General features: G+C 38.0%; 1 protein-coding gene across 5 annotated transcripts in view; it reads right to left on the reverse strand.

The window, feature by feature from the left end:
- Positions 1 to 15,179, reverse strand: part of CAMK2D (calcium/calmodulin dependent protein kinase II delta) — a 129,154-nt gene that overhangs the window by 16,892 nt on the left and 97,083 nt on the right. The window contains exons 13-16 of one of the 5 annotated variants that reach the window (XM_054392438.1): positions 11,253 to 11,290; positions 5,522 to 5,581; positions 3,843 to 3,884; positions 1,298 to 1,346 (exon numbers count right to left, since the gene is read on the reverse strand). In XM_054392438.1, coding sequence (XP_054248413.1) covers positions 1,298 to 1,346; positions 3,843 to 3,884; positions 5,522 to 5,581; positions 11,253 to 11,290 — 189 coding nt within the window. The remainder of the gene's footprint in view (positions 1 to 1,297; positions 1,347 to 3,842; positions 3,885 to 5,521; positions 5,582 to 11,252; positions 11,291 to 15,179) is intronic. The other 4 variants (XM_054392436.1, XM_054392437.1, XM_054392439.1 and 1 more) reach the window with 4 other exon arrangements.

Raw genomic sequence — 15,179 nt, forward strand, 5'->3', positions numbered from 1 at the left:
ATTGCAGCGCAGCAGATGTTAGCCCATACACCAGCTGAGCTCCTCTGCCTTTCCAAAAGCAGAATGAAGAGCACCAGCAGGATCACAATGCTAGGCTCTGCCACAGGTGTGCTCTGCTCCCCTGTGCAAACCTGAGCTGAGCTGCCATGACACAGATGCCTGATGAATCTCCTGTGTAGCACAATATAAAATCTGCACTTTTAACACCATGCTCCTTGGCCAGCCTCTAACAGCAGGCTGCTTTCACCTTGACAACATCAACTCCTTACCCTGGCAACACTGGTATTTTTATCAAACATTAATAACACCTCTTATGCCAGTACTAAATATTTTTTATATAATTCTAACTACTTCATGTTTGATTCTCTTCTAAATTCTAAACCACTCCCATGCTCTTGAGAGGCCAGTGAAGCTCTTCAGCAGATTCAAGTCTTTATTTTAGGACTGCTTGTAACAGTGACTTAGGCATTATATTTCTTGCAACATTACAATGTCTTGCAACTAAGAATTCTCTTCTCTTTTCCATTCTCCACTATCATCTCTGGATTCAATTTCCCCTGTGCTTGTAACATTGTTCTTTGATGCTGAAAAACAAACTTTTCTGTGAACAGGAGCTACACAAACCTAATACTCTTTCAACAAATCCCCTTTTGTTTTAAAACACAGTGTTATTAAAGTATAATCACAATACAATGGGGGGGAAAGGAAATAAAACCAATATTCATGAAGTTACAGAACTAATCTTATAAAAAAATTGATTTTTTATAAAGAATTTAAAAAAGATTAAAATAAGTATACAGTCAGAACAAAAGAGAAACATGAAAAAACACTGGCATCTGAACAGAATAAAAATTAAAATAATGAAAGATGGTAAAAAAAAAACACACAACACAACAAAACCAACCAACCAAACCAACCCAACCCCCCAAACAGCAATAAAAATACCCAAACCCAAAACAAAAATGCATACTAAAAGTACAATAACTAAGTAAGAGTACTGACTTAGACACTTTTAATCTACTCTTCTTATTCCTGGGACTGGTATCTTAGTTAATAAGCACTAACTTTATATTCTTCATCCCAAAGCATCAGGACAAATGGTGATTTGGGAAATGAAAAATTAAAGGTTATTCTGAAACATGTCAGAAGTAATGCAGGGGAGTATTAAAAGTAATTTCTTTTAAACAAGGAAAAGTAGTACCCTCTCTTAAGAGACTCATTAGGAGTTTCTACCTTAATGCCAACTCACATAACTCATGTTATTGCTGCTCCAAATGTTTCAGGTTTAAAGTCATACCTTTCACATCCTCATCTTCGATGGTTGTATTGGAACTCTCTGTTGACTCCTGTTGAGAGATAAATATAAGTAAAATGTATGAAGCAAGCCAAGCCTTAAGTGCGTGCCCTTGAAAATGACAGTTAGTTACAGATACCATGCAAAGCCTTGAAGCAGGGTGGGATGTAATTCACAAACAAATGGCCACACATCAGGACATTTCCACTTGAGACTGGTGTCAAACATTGCTACTCTCGACAGTAGGGAACACAAATACATTTCCTGCTGTCTGATGTTTTTACGTCATAGGAATGTAACAGTAACTTTTTTTAACATCCAACTGTACACAGTCCATCTGAGATGTTCTATGAATTACCTCAGCCCAGTAGGAGAACTTGCCATTTTAAACTTAGTGATTAAACCAACTGTGCAAAGTAAGTCGTTCCACCCCAACTTTTACCTGTACAGACTTCTGCATGCTACAATTTACAACTGCTTTTCTGTTCATAAGACTTAATGAGTATTCAAGTCCCTCAGTGACTTTTAAAGACACTGGCTCAGACTGTCATTTTAATGCTGGTTTTTTTGATAACATATTTTTCTGAGGGAGATGGAGAACTGATAAATATATGTTAATGATTTTGACAACCAAGGTATCTCTGCAGAGGAATGACTCATCTGTCACAGTTTATACTTAACCACAGTGTTAAAAAGGCAAGGATACTGTATCTCAGTCTTTCAGGAATTACCAGGAACATGAAATATTACAGGCAAATTCAGCAGGGCACTGCCAAATTGAATTGGTACACAGGTTTAGAAAGCTGAAGAGTTTTTAAACTTTGTTTTTTGAAAAGTGGAATCAATACAATACTTATTATTCACACCTCAATAGCACAAAGGGAATTACTGGTTTATTTTTGTCTGAGAAACAGGACTAGTATCATATTTAACTCTCCAAAGGATTTTACAATTAAATAATAAAAGGCAAATTTGACAGTGTCCTTTATTTACTGTGTCCTCACAAGGCTGAGCTGAAGGAATGTTCCAAACAGTTAATGCATGACTCAGACCTTAATCAAACAAAACACATGTGCATCCATAAATAAAACCACATGAATTAATTCACACACAAACAAAACTGAACAAGTCACCATGCTCTTCCTCAACTAGCTGGTGTTAGATGTTTCACTCTACACAGATGTGTCATGCTTTATCACTTAAAATATTAGCTAAAATCCTTATAAGTAAACAATCCCCCAAGCCCCCCAAGCTGTAAACACCATGCACAAGCTCACACAGCAGATGTAGCCAGTAATACTGAAGCATCCACTCCACAGTTGCCATACTACAAGGATCAGTCTTTCAGACAAATTTAGGAGCATCTCTCTGCATTAAGTGGTTTGCTGTGACCTTTTGGGACATGAAGTATCTTAATTGCTATGATTAGGTAATGAAGTCAAGTAGATGTAGTCATGCCAATATTTTGTCTGGGTTTTCTGGTCTTTAGTGGACTCTGGTGACAGAGATTAGACCAGTATTCAAACACAGGTTCTTTGGTGCCTGTCATTTCCAACACGGGGAGCTGAACATGTAGTAACATGAAAACAGAAGCTCTGCGTTGGACAGATGCAAGGTACATGAAGGAAGGGGATACACAAGCACAACACACACCATCAGCACTTTCATGCTTGAGAAATGTCTGCATGCAGTATTTTTTCACTTGGACTCAATCCTTCTCATATGAAATAACCACAAATAGTTAAGACTAGAGAAAAGAAATGCCAATTCTTTAAGTCAACACTGTAAACAGTGAAATTTGTGTTGAAGAGTAAATTCTTTCCAGGAAACCTAGAAACATGGGTTATATGTAAATGATGGTATTTCCTGGCCCTTTTCAAGTCCATGCATGAAAAAAACAAAACAGAACAAAACACGTTTTAGGAATCAGCTGCCAAAATGCAAACATCAAAATACACAAGAAAATGAAAAAGAGCAGGAAGAAAATGTGTAAAAATAATAATAATTAAAAAAAAAACACAACAAAAGACCTCTTTTTCACTTGAAATATTAAAATGTTTGAAACTGCTCAGTGATGTTATGGAAGAAAACCAAAGTCCTGTGCAAAAGACACATCACAACACAGTGTATCAGCGTGCTGGGAAACAGCGGATGGGACAAACTGAAAGGACATCTTTGTCTAAGGTGACAACTGCACACCAAACTCATCATTATGATCTCACCAAACTCTGAGAGCAGCATTCTTTGATTTTACTTAGGCTGCAGCATTTCTGGCTTAAACAAGACAGACAACAGGCTCCCCGAGCCTCGCTGCTCAGGCTGCAGAACTCTGCTGCTGACCCCCCCAAGAGCTTCACAAGCTCAACAGTCACCAGGGCATACGCAGGAGATGGACACAGATGAAAACAAGCTCAAGAGACACCAGGTTAACAAATGCAGGAATGAGATTTTCCTTGCTAAATTCCTGGAATGGCCCTATTTTGCTGTGGAATGGTGGATAAGATGTGTGGTGTGGAAAAGCAAGATGGAGTTGGCTCTTTCTGAATACCTTATTTCCATCAGGGTTGTGGATTACTGTAGTTTGGGGCTCCTGAGCGAGAACAAAATAAAGAGAAAAAGAATTCCCATTGGTAAATACATTCTCATAACTGAGAGGGAGTGCAAGAAGAGCCAGCTCACAAACGCTGAACACTGACAAGAGCTAAAACAAATGTTAACTGTTGCCAGAGGGTGAAACTGGATGTCTCCAATACAGATTTCCTCAACAGCAAGCCAGCAAGAAAGACCATCTCACCTAATGCAGCAGCATGCAGAGACCTTATTCATGACCAGTGTACGCAGGGCTTTGAAGCTCCAGAGACCTGCAGAGGCTTTCTTTGCACAAGGGCGTTCTAACTGCTTTGGGCACTTTCCTGTCCAAGCCAGGTCAGACAAGGCTAGAACTCAGGCTCTTTGCTTTAAGCTGATTTGCTTCTATTAGTATTAAGTGGTCAAATAAAAATACAGATTAATTGATAAGGATTAAGGATGAGTTTACTATCTCTAAACACTACCACATTTTGAAAGAAGTAGATTACTACTAATTGCTGTCTTGGCAGAGCAGCACAGAAATAAGTGAGAGAGATCTTTGTGTCATTTTAAAGCATAATTTCCCCCAAATCCTTTCCCTCAAAACCAGATTAACTAATCTTTGAAATGGCAGCATGGCCCATTGTGCATGGCTGTGTCTGGGAACAGACTGTCATAGACTCATGCATGAAACCTGTTAACTGGTCCTTGGAAATTACAGAGCAATTACTCAGAAATTACTGAAGCAATATATGCTTCGGTGTCAGCTGCACAACAACACAAAAAAAAATCAAGAGGAAAAATCTCTCCCAGTGTGTTTGAAATATCCACACATTCAAAGCTATGTATGCAGGCACATGTGAAATGATACCTCACAAAACTGAGTCCTTGCACACTGGCATTTGTATTTGTGAGCCCCATGATACATGTATGCTTAAGAACTTGGATCTACTAATAAAAGCAAGACTCAAGAAACGTTCATCGACAGCACTTCAAATTAGTGATATGTCCCTAACAGAGCACATTAACAAGTACTCTCCTGCAGATTTCAACGTGAGAGAAGCCAGCAGAACACGTTTAGCACTAGAGGCCTCTTGATCTCAGTGAAGACTTGCAAAGTCCTGCCGAGTTGTAGGAAATATGGAATGAAAAATCTGAATAAGGTCAGTTTATGGTAGCCTAGCAGTAATCCTGTTAGCTCTCCTTGGTATCAACACTCACACTAACGCAAAGCAGAGAAAATAACAGAGCTTGGCTGTTTTTTTTTTTTGTTGTTATGCAAAAGGTTAGAATTCAAATGATGGAAACGGTCATCAGGCAAAAGAGCAAAGAGCAATACCAAGCACATTCTACTCACTGTCTGGCACAGCATGCAACAAACTTCAACTACAGTTACAAATGCTATGACTCTACCGCATCCAGCTGCCACGTAGCACTTTTAATTAATAAACACGCTCTAACGGACTGCCTCACAAAAAAAAATTACGAAGAAAGCAGAATTCAAACAAAAAGTTGGCCCAAAACCTGTTTTTAGAAAAGCAAACAGAGTAAAATGCATGAAAAAAAGCCAAAAAGGAAAAAAAAAGAAAAAAGAAAAAGAAGAACAAACATAAGACAGTCAAAAACTTCAAGATAAATGAAGGAAGATTCCAGGTATACCAGCGCCGGGGTAGGAATATTTTCCTTGGGGCTGGTTACCACGTTCGTTTTGTTGTTTATCTGTAGGTGTGCAGAAAATAGAAACAGACAGGCCTTAGAACTTGCTGTAGGCACCGTATCTATATCTCTCTGTATAGAACATCTATATACAGATATAGATATCTATATATAGATATAGATATGGAAATAAAGAATCACAGAAAGATGAACTTATGAACCTGAAAGAACGCTAACAATAGAGCCAACAGCTAGCTGCAACTCCTCCAAACATGACAGCTACAGGATTTCAGATGTGCTATACAAAGGTCTATGTAAGGTACAGATGACTTCAGCTGTGACACTTAAAAGAATAGAGAGTCTTTAAGTAGCAGTTAATCACATATAAGAATAAAGAATTAATATGGGTTTGAAGAAAGTCCGAAATAGCCATTGTGATTTCTTGACATGCAACAGTAGTAAATAATTGCATTCAATTGCTATTTCTAGTTTCCTAGCATAGGATCATTCAGGTTGGAAAAGACCTTCAAGATCGTCAAGTCCAACTATATCACTACCATAAATATTATTTGATTATTCAGAGCTCTCCAGAAATCTATAGATTTGTTTTTTTCCTACTGGCTTCTGGGAACAGATCTGAATAACTATAACTAATCCAAGATCTGAATAACTATAACTGATCCCAGATCTGAAGAAATACAACTGATGCTAGAAAGAGACTGGTGCGCCTTTAGCTTTTTTGGTGTTGTTTTACACCAAAATAATTGGCAGCTGGGATTTTCTGCAGTCTCAAGAATCCTGCAGTAGCTTGTGTATCAACTTTTGCTTTCTGGTACTACAACCTCAAAGTGCAAGGTTTCACACTGTAGTATCTGTAGTTTTACTCCACAAATCCGTACATCTCTACTTGACATTCAGGTCAGTTCTGAAGCTTAGCACAGTACTACAACTTTAGCTTTTATTAAACAAAATTTTAATTGAAATGAAACTGTTTAGCAATAAGTTTAAAGGTATCTGATTCTTTAAATCCATTTTAAAGATTCAGCTTTCATAAGCATCATGGGATGAAAAGAACAGAAATACTAAAAATGATGTACCAAGCCGTTTTCACATGCACTAAGAAGCAAGATTTGAATGTAGAAAAACTTATCAGAAATATGTGATTTTTTTAAAATTATTTTTCTTTAACAACAATTAGGAAAAAAATAACACCAACATTTTGGTCATGTCTAAGTTTAACAAGAGCAGTTCCAAGCAGCATGCAGAACTGGGTGTACAGATCTACAATGTCTGGAAAGACTCTGACCCCCACCTGCCCCCATTTTCTTCTTCTAAAAGAAAAGCCTTTCTAAACCATTTAGAAAATGGTGATATATTAACTAACATGCATGAAAAGGCAGGAAGAACGAGGAAGTCCTGCGACAGTGGACCAAGCTGGGCTGTGAATGAGACATCTGCCTTCAGATTTAACCTTCCAAATGACTCTCCGGTCTCAGCTGAAGTTTGCAGCTTCTCAGCATGCAGACTAACACTGAAGCTTTGTCTGCGCCAAAGGCTTTGCTAAATTTGCACCTCACAAGTTAGCTCACTGAGGAAATTCACTGAACTTCACGTCCCTAGCTGTTTTTGATGACTATTTTATTTTGGTGAAGGAGTAGCAGCTGACTTGTTGGCTGCAGGAATTAAGCCTGTAGCTGAACTGAACCTTACTTCATGTATCTTACTTCAGATACTTCAATCGTGGGCATGTCATCAGGATCTGCATTAATTAATTACAGACTGCACATTTCCTTATCTTAACCAGCATTTAACTAGCTTTGAAGAATATAAAGCAGTCTTGCTAGTTATGTCAGGGAACATTTTTTGACACTAAATGCTACTTAGTACTTGTGACAGTAACCACCTTCCCATACAGAATAATACTCCTTTCATCTAAAATCAAAGTTCAGCAGGAGGATAAGGAACAGTTATTTATTTTAGCAGTAACTTTTCTACAGAAATTGTCATTAAGAGAAAAGATGAGTCATTATTGAGTCCTGAATGTTTAGTTTATGCTCCACCTTGGCCTAGTTATTGTCAAATACATTTCATTTATCTCTTCACAATTACAGCCATAAGTTGCAGAGGTGTCTGGCTTGACACAGGGAGGGATATATCTTTGTGCATAAAGTCATTCATGGTGAGACATCAGTATTAGCAAGCATTTTATGTAACAGCTAACTCGCTTTGGTATTTATGGGGCTGTGGCATGGACAACACTTGAACTCCTTACTCAGGAAAAACCCAACTGTTTCAGTAAATGAAAGGTCTACAGGAGACCTGTGCAATAGTAAGAACACATACAACACAGCCTGATGGCACACTCAATCTTCCAAAACCAGAGAAAAATCACATAGCAAGTTGCATAAGCACAAGTTCGTATTTTTATGTCAGTGTAGTTACCAAAAAGACTACAAATAAAAGGGGCCCAAGCAAAAGGCAGGTGAACATATAGAAAAACATGAGGAAAGAACTGAAGACTCCAGCTTTCATACAGTCCTGTTCAGTAGTAGCTTAATACAAGAAATAAAGTGCTATACCAACTGAATGCCTGTTGTTGAATACATAATGAAAACAGGTTAATCAGCTTTCAATTCCAGTTTTGCCTGAGTAAGGAGAGCAGGCTTGGGTCCATACTCCCTTGGTGAATGTCCTATAAACAATACTCATTACAGCTACTGCTGAAAACACGTCCAAACTTCTTAATAAGATATCAAGAATACAACATTCATTAGTAAAAGCAGAGAGAAAATGTGATCAAAATTAGTTATTTCTTCTGTGTAAACAGAACTTGGTAACCCCTTTGGAAACTGAGAGAAAACAGCAGTAAGCCTGCACAGTTTCTCTCTCTCATAGAACATATCCATATGCTCTTATTAATTCATGAACTCACAGGGGGTGTTTCCCATGTGTTCCTAACAGGAAAGGGACAGGATTCCAAAAGGAGGCAAATATTTGCTGAGGAAACAGTTACTCTGAAGTTGAACTGTGCTTTGTTGCACAGAAGGAAGACTTTTATACTAATGCTTTGCATGTCAAAAGCCACTCTCTTAGGTCTGACAGTAGTGCAGGACACACACACAGATGGTCCATGATGGGCATGGAGTAGAATCAGTACTGGTCTTTCTGTCAGTGTAGAATAAAATGTCTTAAGAAACAAAACCTGTGCCTCGGGACTTAATTTTTCACCTGGTACTTCTGTAACAAAAAGTTAAAGCAGACTTGATGTTTGGAATACTAAAGACAGCCCCACCTAGCGACCCTCATTTGGACACTGCTCCTGTCACTGAAACTGTGTTGACCCGAAGAATAGACTATTGACCCATACAACTACATGTCTGCTCAGACCTGACCTTCAATTTCTGCCTCTCAAGGCAAGCTGTACTGCCCAGGGAAAGGAATATTTGCCTTCTCTCTACTGGCAGCAGCAACAGAAGTTGGTTAGGACATCACAGCTGATCATTGTGAACCTCTCAAAGTCAGACTCAAACCCATAATGGACAGGAGTAGAGTAAGCTGCTTTGTGGGCTCACAGAGGCCAAATGAACACAAGACTGCAGAGTAGACTGAGAAGGAAGAAAAGTTACTGAGACTGACTGTCAGTTAGGACATCTTGTGACAAAGCCCTGAGTTGTGAAGGAAGTTAGCTGGGAGTATGGAAAGGCTGTGAATTGGGGTTTTCACTCCTGAGCAAGTTAGTGTCGCATCTAGGTCTACAGTGGCTCATTTAAAGCAACACTACGTCACTGGGCAAAGTGGTTTGTGTTACTTTTATGATATTAATACTATTAGTTTTAAAATAAGGAGGTTTTAAAAATTAATAGAAGGCTGTTACAAGACTGCTAGTTGGTTACTGTTTTTATTCACTAAGGACAGCAGCATTGGCCAATGTTACATCTACTTTATCTGGTTTTTGTATGTCCCCAAGTGAAAAAGTTGCTTGAAAGAACTGCAGAACAATTCAGTGTGGATGGCATATAGCAACTGCAGGCTTAGAATTCACAAGGTTGTACTTCCAAGTCTTGCAGCTTCCCACAGAATGTTAACAAAACTAAATGCAACTGTTTGATTTCTGAGTGTGAACGTTTCACAGGAGGAAAAAAAATAAATATCTGTCGATAAAGTTCCTCACCATCATCTGAACACTCGAACTGGACTTCCTTTTCTGAATTGACCAGTCAGAGAGAAAGGAAAAGAAGAAAATGTGACTGCTTGGATTTGAAGCATCAATGCATGGAGTACAGTATATTTCTGCTTTGGCTTTTTTCTTTTTTAAACAAAAGAACAGCTGAAGCTGTAAGGAAAGGATGGAAAAATGCTATCGAGTATATAGGATCTCAATAACAGAAATGACAAAAATAGACTTCCCCAGATGTAAATTTCATCCCTTTGCTCCACATGACCATGCATCAAACAGCAGACACACAGAATATGCTGAAAACCAAAGTATTAAACCCCAACAAGTGTAACATAGGCAAAATTTTGGCAACAATTGTTTCGAATATTATGATCAAAACTGACTTATAACAGATACCATTGTAGACCTGTAGGAGGAATGGTATTTAAAAAGGAAAAGTTGGTCAGATAAATATATAAAATTCATATATCCCACTATAAGGCCTTCCACAGGAATGGTAAGGGTAGTTCTGAATGCGTGCTTCTCCATCTAACTACAGTATGTACCACTTGGCAGGGAGAAGCATTGACATTGTCATGCACCCACTTCATTTTAAGTCAGTCTCATCATTTTTTTGATATGAAAAGCATGCATATGTGGGAGAGCAGAAACAAATATACTACGAATTATTTAAATATACAGTGTTTTGTTAAAATCAAAGGTTAAGATTAAATAAGAAATTAAAATTCAGGTCAAAGACACACTTTTGAGTAAACACACAGAGCACAGAAGAGTATCTTTTGAATTGTATAATGAGAGCTTGAGGCACTTATTTTAGTCTTCAGGAGTCCTCCATGAAAAGAAATACAATATTTTTCATTCCTCAGTAATTTTTATTTATTTATTTATTTATTTATTCATTTATTTATTTTCTGGGTGGTTTTCAAAGTATTTATCCAGAACATTAATCTGTGAAGCATCCATCCTCCTGCAGGATCTGCTGACATGAGACTAAGAGCTCTAAATCATCTACGAAAGCTGCCAAAATGTTCCCTTCTTAGCAAGGTCTATTAGTCAGGATGAGCTGATTTGTTGAGATAGGAAACCCTTCAAGTTCTGCCAGATATAGCAAGTACATCTGGCAGAATACACCTCACGTGGAGCCAAGCCTACTAGGCAACTTTTGGTCTTTCATGAAATCTAATGAAAGTCAAGGGGACTCATGGAGGCAACAGAGCTGCAGATAAACACTGGTACCTAAAAAGCTATCATGCCCACCACCAAACCATAAGCTAATTAATTACATTGAGTCATTAATTATGCATCATCCTTCATAAAAGTAACAAAAAAAAAAGAGCAACAGTTTTCTATCTTCCACTTACTGTTTGTTTTTCATATATTTATTTAATTTTGTAAGCCACATGTACCAACTTTAATCACTTCAAATATACACTTAAGAAGTACCTATGAACCAATTCTACAAAGGAAAGGAATAACAATAATCAATTCTAAAAACTGTCAGGAGTTACAGGTAGGTGGTGACTGCGAGAGCAGATTTGAAGCAGGTGTTTAACCTACCTTAACTCCATCCGGCTTTTTCAGTAAACTCTTGGCTGCTGTAAAATGAGACAAACAATTTCAGTGTCAGGGGGTTACCACTGAGGTCAGGCACTTGCGCAGCAAACTCCCAGTGCCTCCCAGTCCTGCAGACATGTTTCCAGCTTTTATTCCCTCCTTTTGTTGCTCTGAATATAGGAAATACTTAAGAACCTACAAATACTTCAGATCATCGCACATCTTTTTTTCCATTGATTAAAGCTGCAGGTTAACTGTTTATACAAGGAGAGGTGTCCTTGGGTGGCACAGAGGAAATGGAAGTAGGGGGAGTGTAAAAGAGGCAGCCTTGGGTATGCTGATTTTATTCAGCTGCACTAGAATTTTTGATGGGGGTAGTTTGATAGGACTATAAAAAAATACTGTTCTGATGGCAAGGATCCCTGACCAGGGCTTTGTTGAGCCCACTGGTATCTTAGTGATGTTATTAATATGACAGTGACATACAAATAACCAGTATCAGATCAATGAGGTCCCTGAAGGTACCACACTACTCTGTTCCACCTAATGAAAATAAAGTGGGTATTCAGAAAGCACCTCTGAGCAATGTTTCTTTGGGGATTTGCCCCCATGACAATCAGTCCCCTTACACGAAAGGTCAGGGAAGCTGCAAACATGAAAAGCAAAACAATCTGCTAGCAAAGTATTGGTTTGGAGTTGTGCTGCCTAGGGTTAATAATCAACAGCTGGAAGGTTTTGCTGCTACTTCTAATGAAGAAAACCTGCTGTTTTCTGAACCACCCTGCACACTGATTGAATTTCTTCAAAGCACTGGGGACTGCTGGCCAAGATTTCACTGGCATTAACATTATCTGTCTGTTAGGCTTTAAACTGCACCATTTCAAACAGGCATCAAATCACTCCAAACTGGCAAATTTGGAGGGCTAATGTGCAAATAGGCACATCATAGTTCTGAACCTGAAAACACTTACAGCAGGAATACCCACTGGGAGACCTACCAAACTCAAACTGTTCACTAAAGCGTAAATGCTTCGTGATTCACTGCTGAAGACCTGAGGAACAACAAATTACAAAAGGAGTCTGGCACTTTTTTTATTGTTTATGACCCAGTCTTCCTATCAGAACGTGTATCACAGCTTAGGTTTTAAGAAAGTGCTGTTCCATGTAAGCTGCTTTGCTCAGAAGTCCCTTTCTGAAAGGGAATTGCTGCAGCTAACACTTTGGCATAATCAAAATCCTGACATGGAGCTCCCATCATTACCACCACCCTTCTCTAAAATAAAAAAACGCTAAACAGTTGGATATTTCCAACCTAAGGCTGCTCAAACACAACAACTAGGAAGTTATTGAGTATATAATTTAACCTTGAAGTTAATTTCTGTATCTGTGGCTTATTCTCTGACTACATCTGCATGAAGTGCTCATTCAGCTCTGCTTCAGAGTACAAAAAATGTTAAGATCACCTCAGAAACTATACAGAAATAATTCATGTCCATTATTTTGTTGTTTATATTAAAAAATCTGGAAGGTGAAGCCAGCTTTATGTTTTTAATTTGCTGCATACACCAGCCCTCCAAATGCAGTTTGTTAATTACAGACATCAACCATCACTACCACAATTTACAACTAAAATGAACAAACCCAAACGTGTCTGTATTGTGCAACAGGACCAATGCACATTTTTAATTTACAGAAATATGGTAATTAATTCAGAAAAGACATTGTTTGACATGCATTTTTGAGATAGAATACATCCTGTCGCAATGTGTGCTTACAGGATTTGATGTAATGCAGACTTCACAATCCCATAAATATCGTGAGGACTGCATTAATTTCTGCAATTCATTTATGGAAAGCAAAGGGGGAAGTTATTTCTACAATCTAACACCAAAGAAACCCCAAAGTTCTTTGCTTTTAAAGCCTTTTTCATACATATTGGAAAAGATAAATTAATTCTTACATTGGCTGCTGTCCCTGGAATCACAGAATGCACTTGGTTGGAACAGACCTTCAAGATCATCCAGTCCAACCTTTGACCCAGCACTGAAGGGTCAACATTAAACCATGGCCCTGAGCGCCATGTCCACACACTGCTTGAACACCTCCAGGGATGCTGTCCCCACCACTGCCCTGGGCAGACCATTCCAATGCCTGACAACCCTTCCAGTGAAGAAATATTTCCTAATAGCCAACCTAAACCTCCCCTGGCACAGCTTGTATCCATTTCCTCTGGTCCTGTCACTTGCCACCAAGGAGAAGTAGTTCATAGCAAACTAGGTCCTTCTGCTAAATTTGTGCATAAAACTTCTGAGTTCTTTTAATGCTTGACAAACATTATATGTTGTATGTAAACAATTAAATGAAAGCCAATAAAACGAGGGCACTAAAAGCAATAACTACGAGGGCTGTGTTCATGGCATTGGCAGCGTGTCCTTTGAAATGTGCCTGGAACAGATTATTATGCAGTATTTCATGTGACAGGATGTGTTCCATTCTCAACTGCCTTTGTTAGGTTTTGTTTGGAATGTATTTTTAATAATATTTTGATGTATCTTCCTTTAAGCACAGATACTGCATACAAATCAAGGATTTATAGAATTTGCAGGAGCAAAGCAATTAGCATATTCTAAATTAAGCCCACGATGAAAGATTTCTTGCCACTACAAGCAACAGCTATAAATATCTAAGGCAGCACTAATAGGGCAGAAAGCAGACTGAAAAGAAATGGTGTTGTGACAACATGTAGAAATAAAAGTGACTTAGGACAAACAGCAATTTTGAAGAGAAAAAAAGATGTTCCTTTCACGTGCTGAGGGTCTTACCTCACAAGAAATATACATTCCACATAAAAGGAAGAAAGAAAAAGGAAAATAAAACACTTTAATAACCACATTGTTATGGACAAATGACCTTCAAAAGCATGCTTTGCAATGAAATACAATGAATAAACAACTTGGAAAAACAAAATCTCATCAAGGAAAAATACAGGTCATTATGGTGTAAAACAGAGGTGAGAGGTGAAAAACAAAATAAATCCAAAACAAAGCCAAAACCCCTGTCTGCTTTTCATGTCAAAATGCTATTTTAAATTAACTCCAGCTTTTTTTGGTTCATGAAAGCTGAAACTGACCCTTACATATACAGACAGTGACAGTTCTGAACAGTGATGAGAAATGATGTATGGTTGATATTTAATATTAATTCCTTTTCACAAGCTGTGCAGCCTTCAGCTTTCCTATCCTTAAAATGAATTGGCAGGTGCTGGCACTTCATTAAGCATTAACCTGGTGGAATTCACATTCTGTGGTACAGGTGTGTATTAAAGACAGGAAGGTGACTGAGAAAGGAGCTGCATTTCAAGTACAATGCAAACTGAACAAGCTGTTCTTGCATTTGTTATTATGTAATTGATTTTGGATGATTCACTGTTTAGTATTATTCAACCAAGCCCAAAGCACTATCAAGTTTTTGTCTGTAAATCAACTTGAGTTACACGCCAACAGTTACATCACAGAGTAGAAGGATCTGTAAAATTGCTGATTTTGAAATTGGCCATTCCTTTTCACTATTCACTCCAACTCTCAAATGGCAAACTGAACAACTCAGCATAGTGTCAACGTTTTGGCAATACTGCTCCTGAGGACAGTTCTAACTCTACTGAGAGAGAACTGATTTTAGCTTTTGATATTAAAATTTGGTTTAGTCTAAAGACTTAAATCTCCAGGGATGTCACTATAAAATTATTTCTCCTTAGCAAAACAGTGAAAAATGATTGTATATTTTATCTTATGGTTTTAGTACAGGATGCAAGAGAATCCTCGAATGACATTACAGGCATATAAAAATAAGTAAGTTTTTAAGTGCTGATACTTATGCATATGGAGTTATACACATGACTTTCAATTTGCCTCTACCAAAATACATTGCAAA

The sequence above is a fragment of the Indicator indicator genome, chromosome 25, assembly GCF_027791375.1.
Source record: "Indicator indicator isolate 239-I01 chromosome 25, UM_Iind_1.1, whole genome shotgun sequence".
In the NCBI taxonomy this organism is placed as follows: domain Eukaryota; kingdom Metazoa; phylum Chordata; class Aves; order Piciformes; family Indicatoridae; genus Indicator; species Indicator indicator.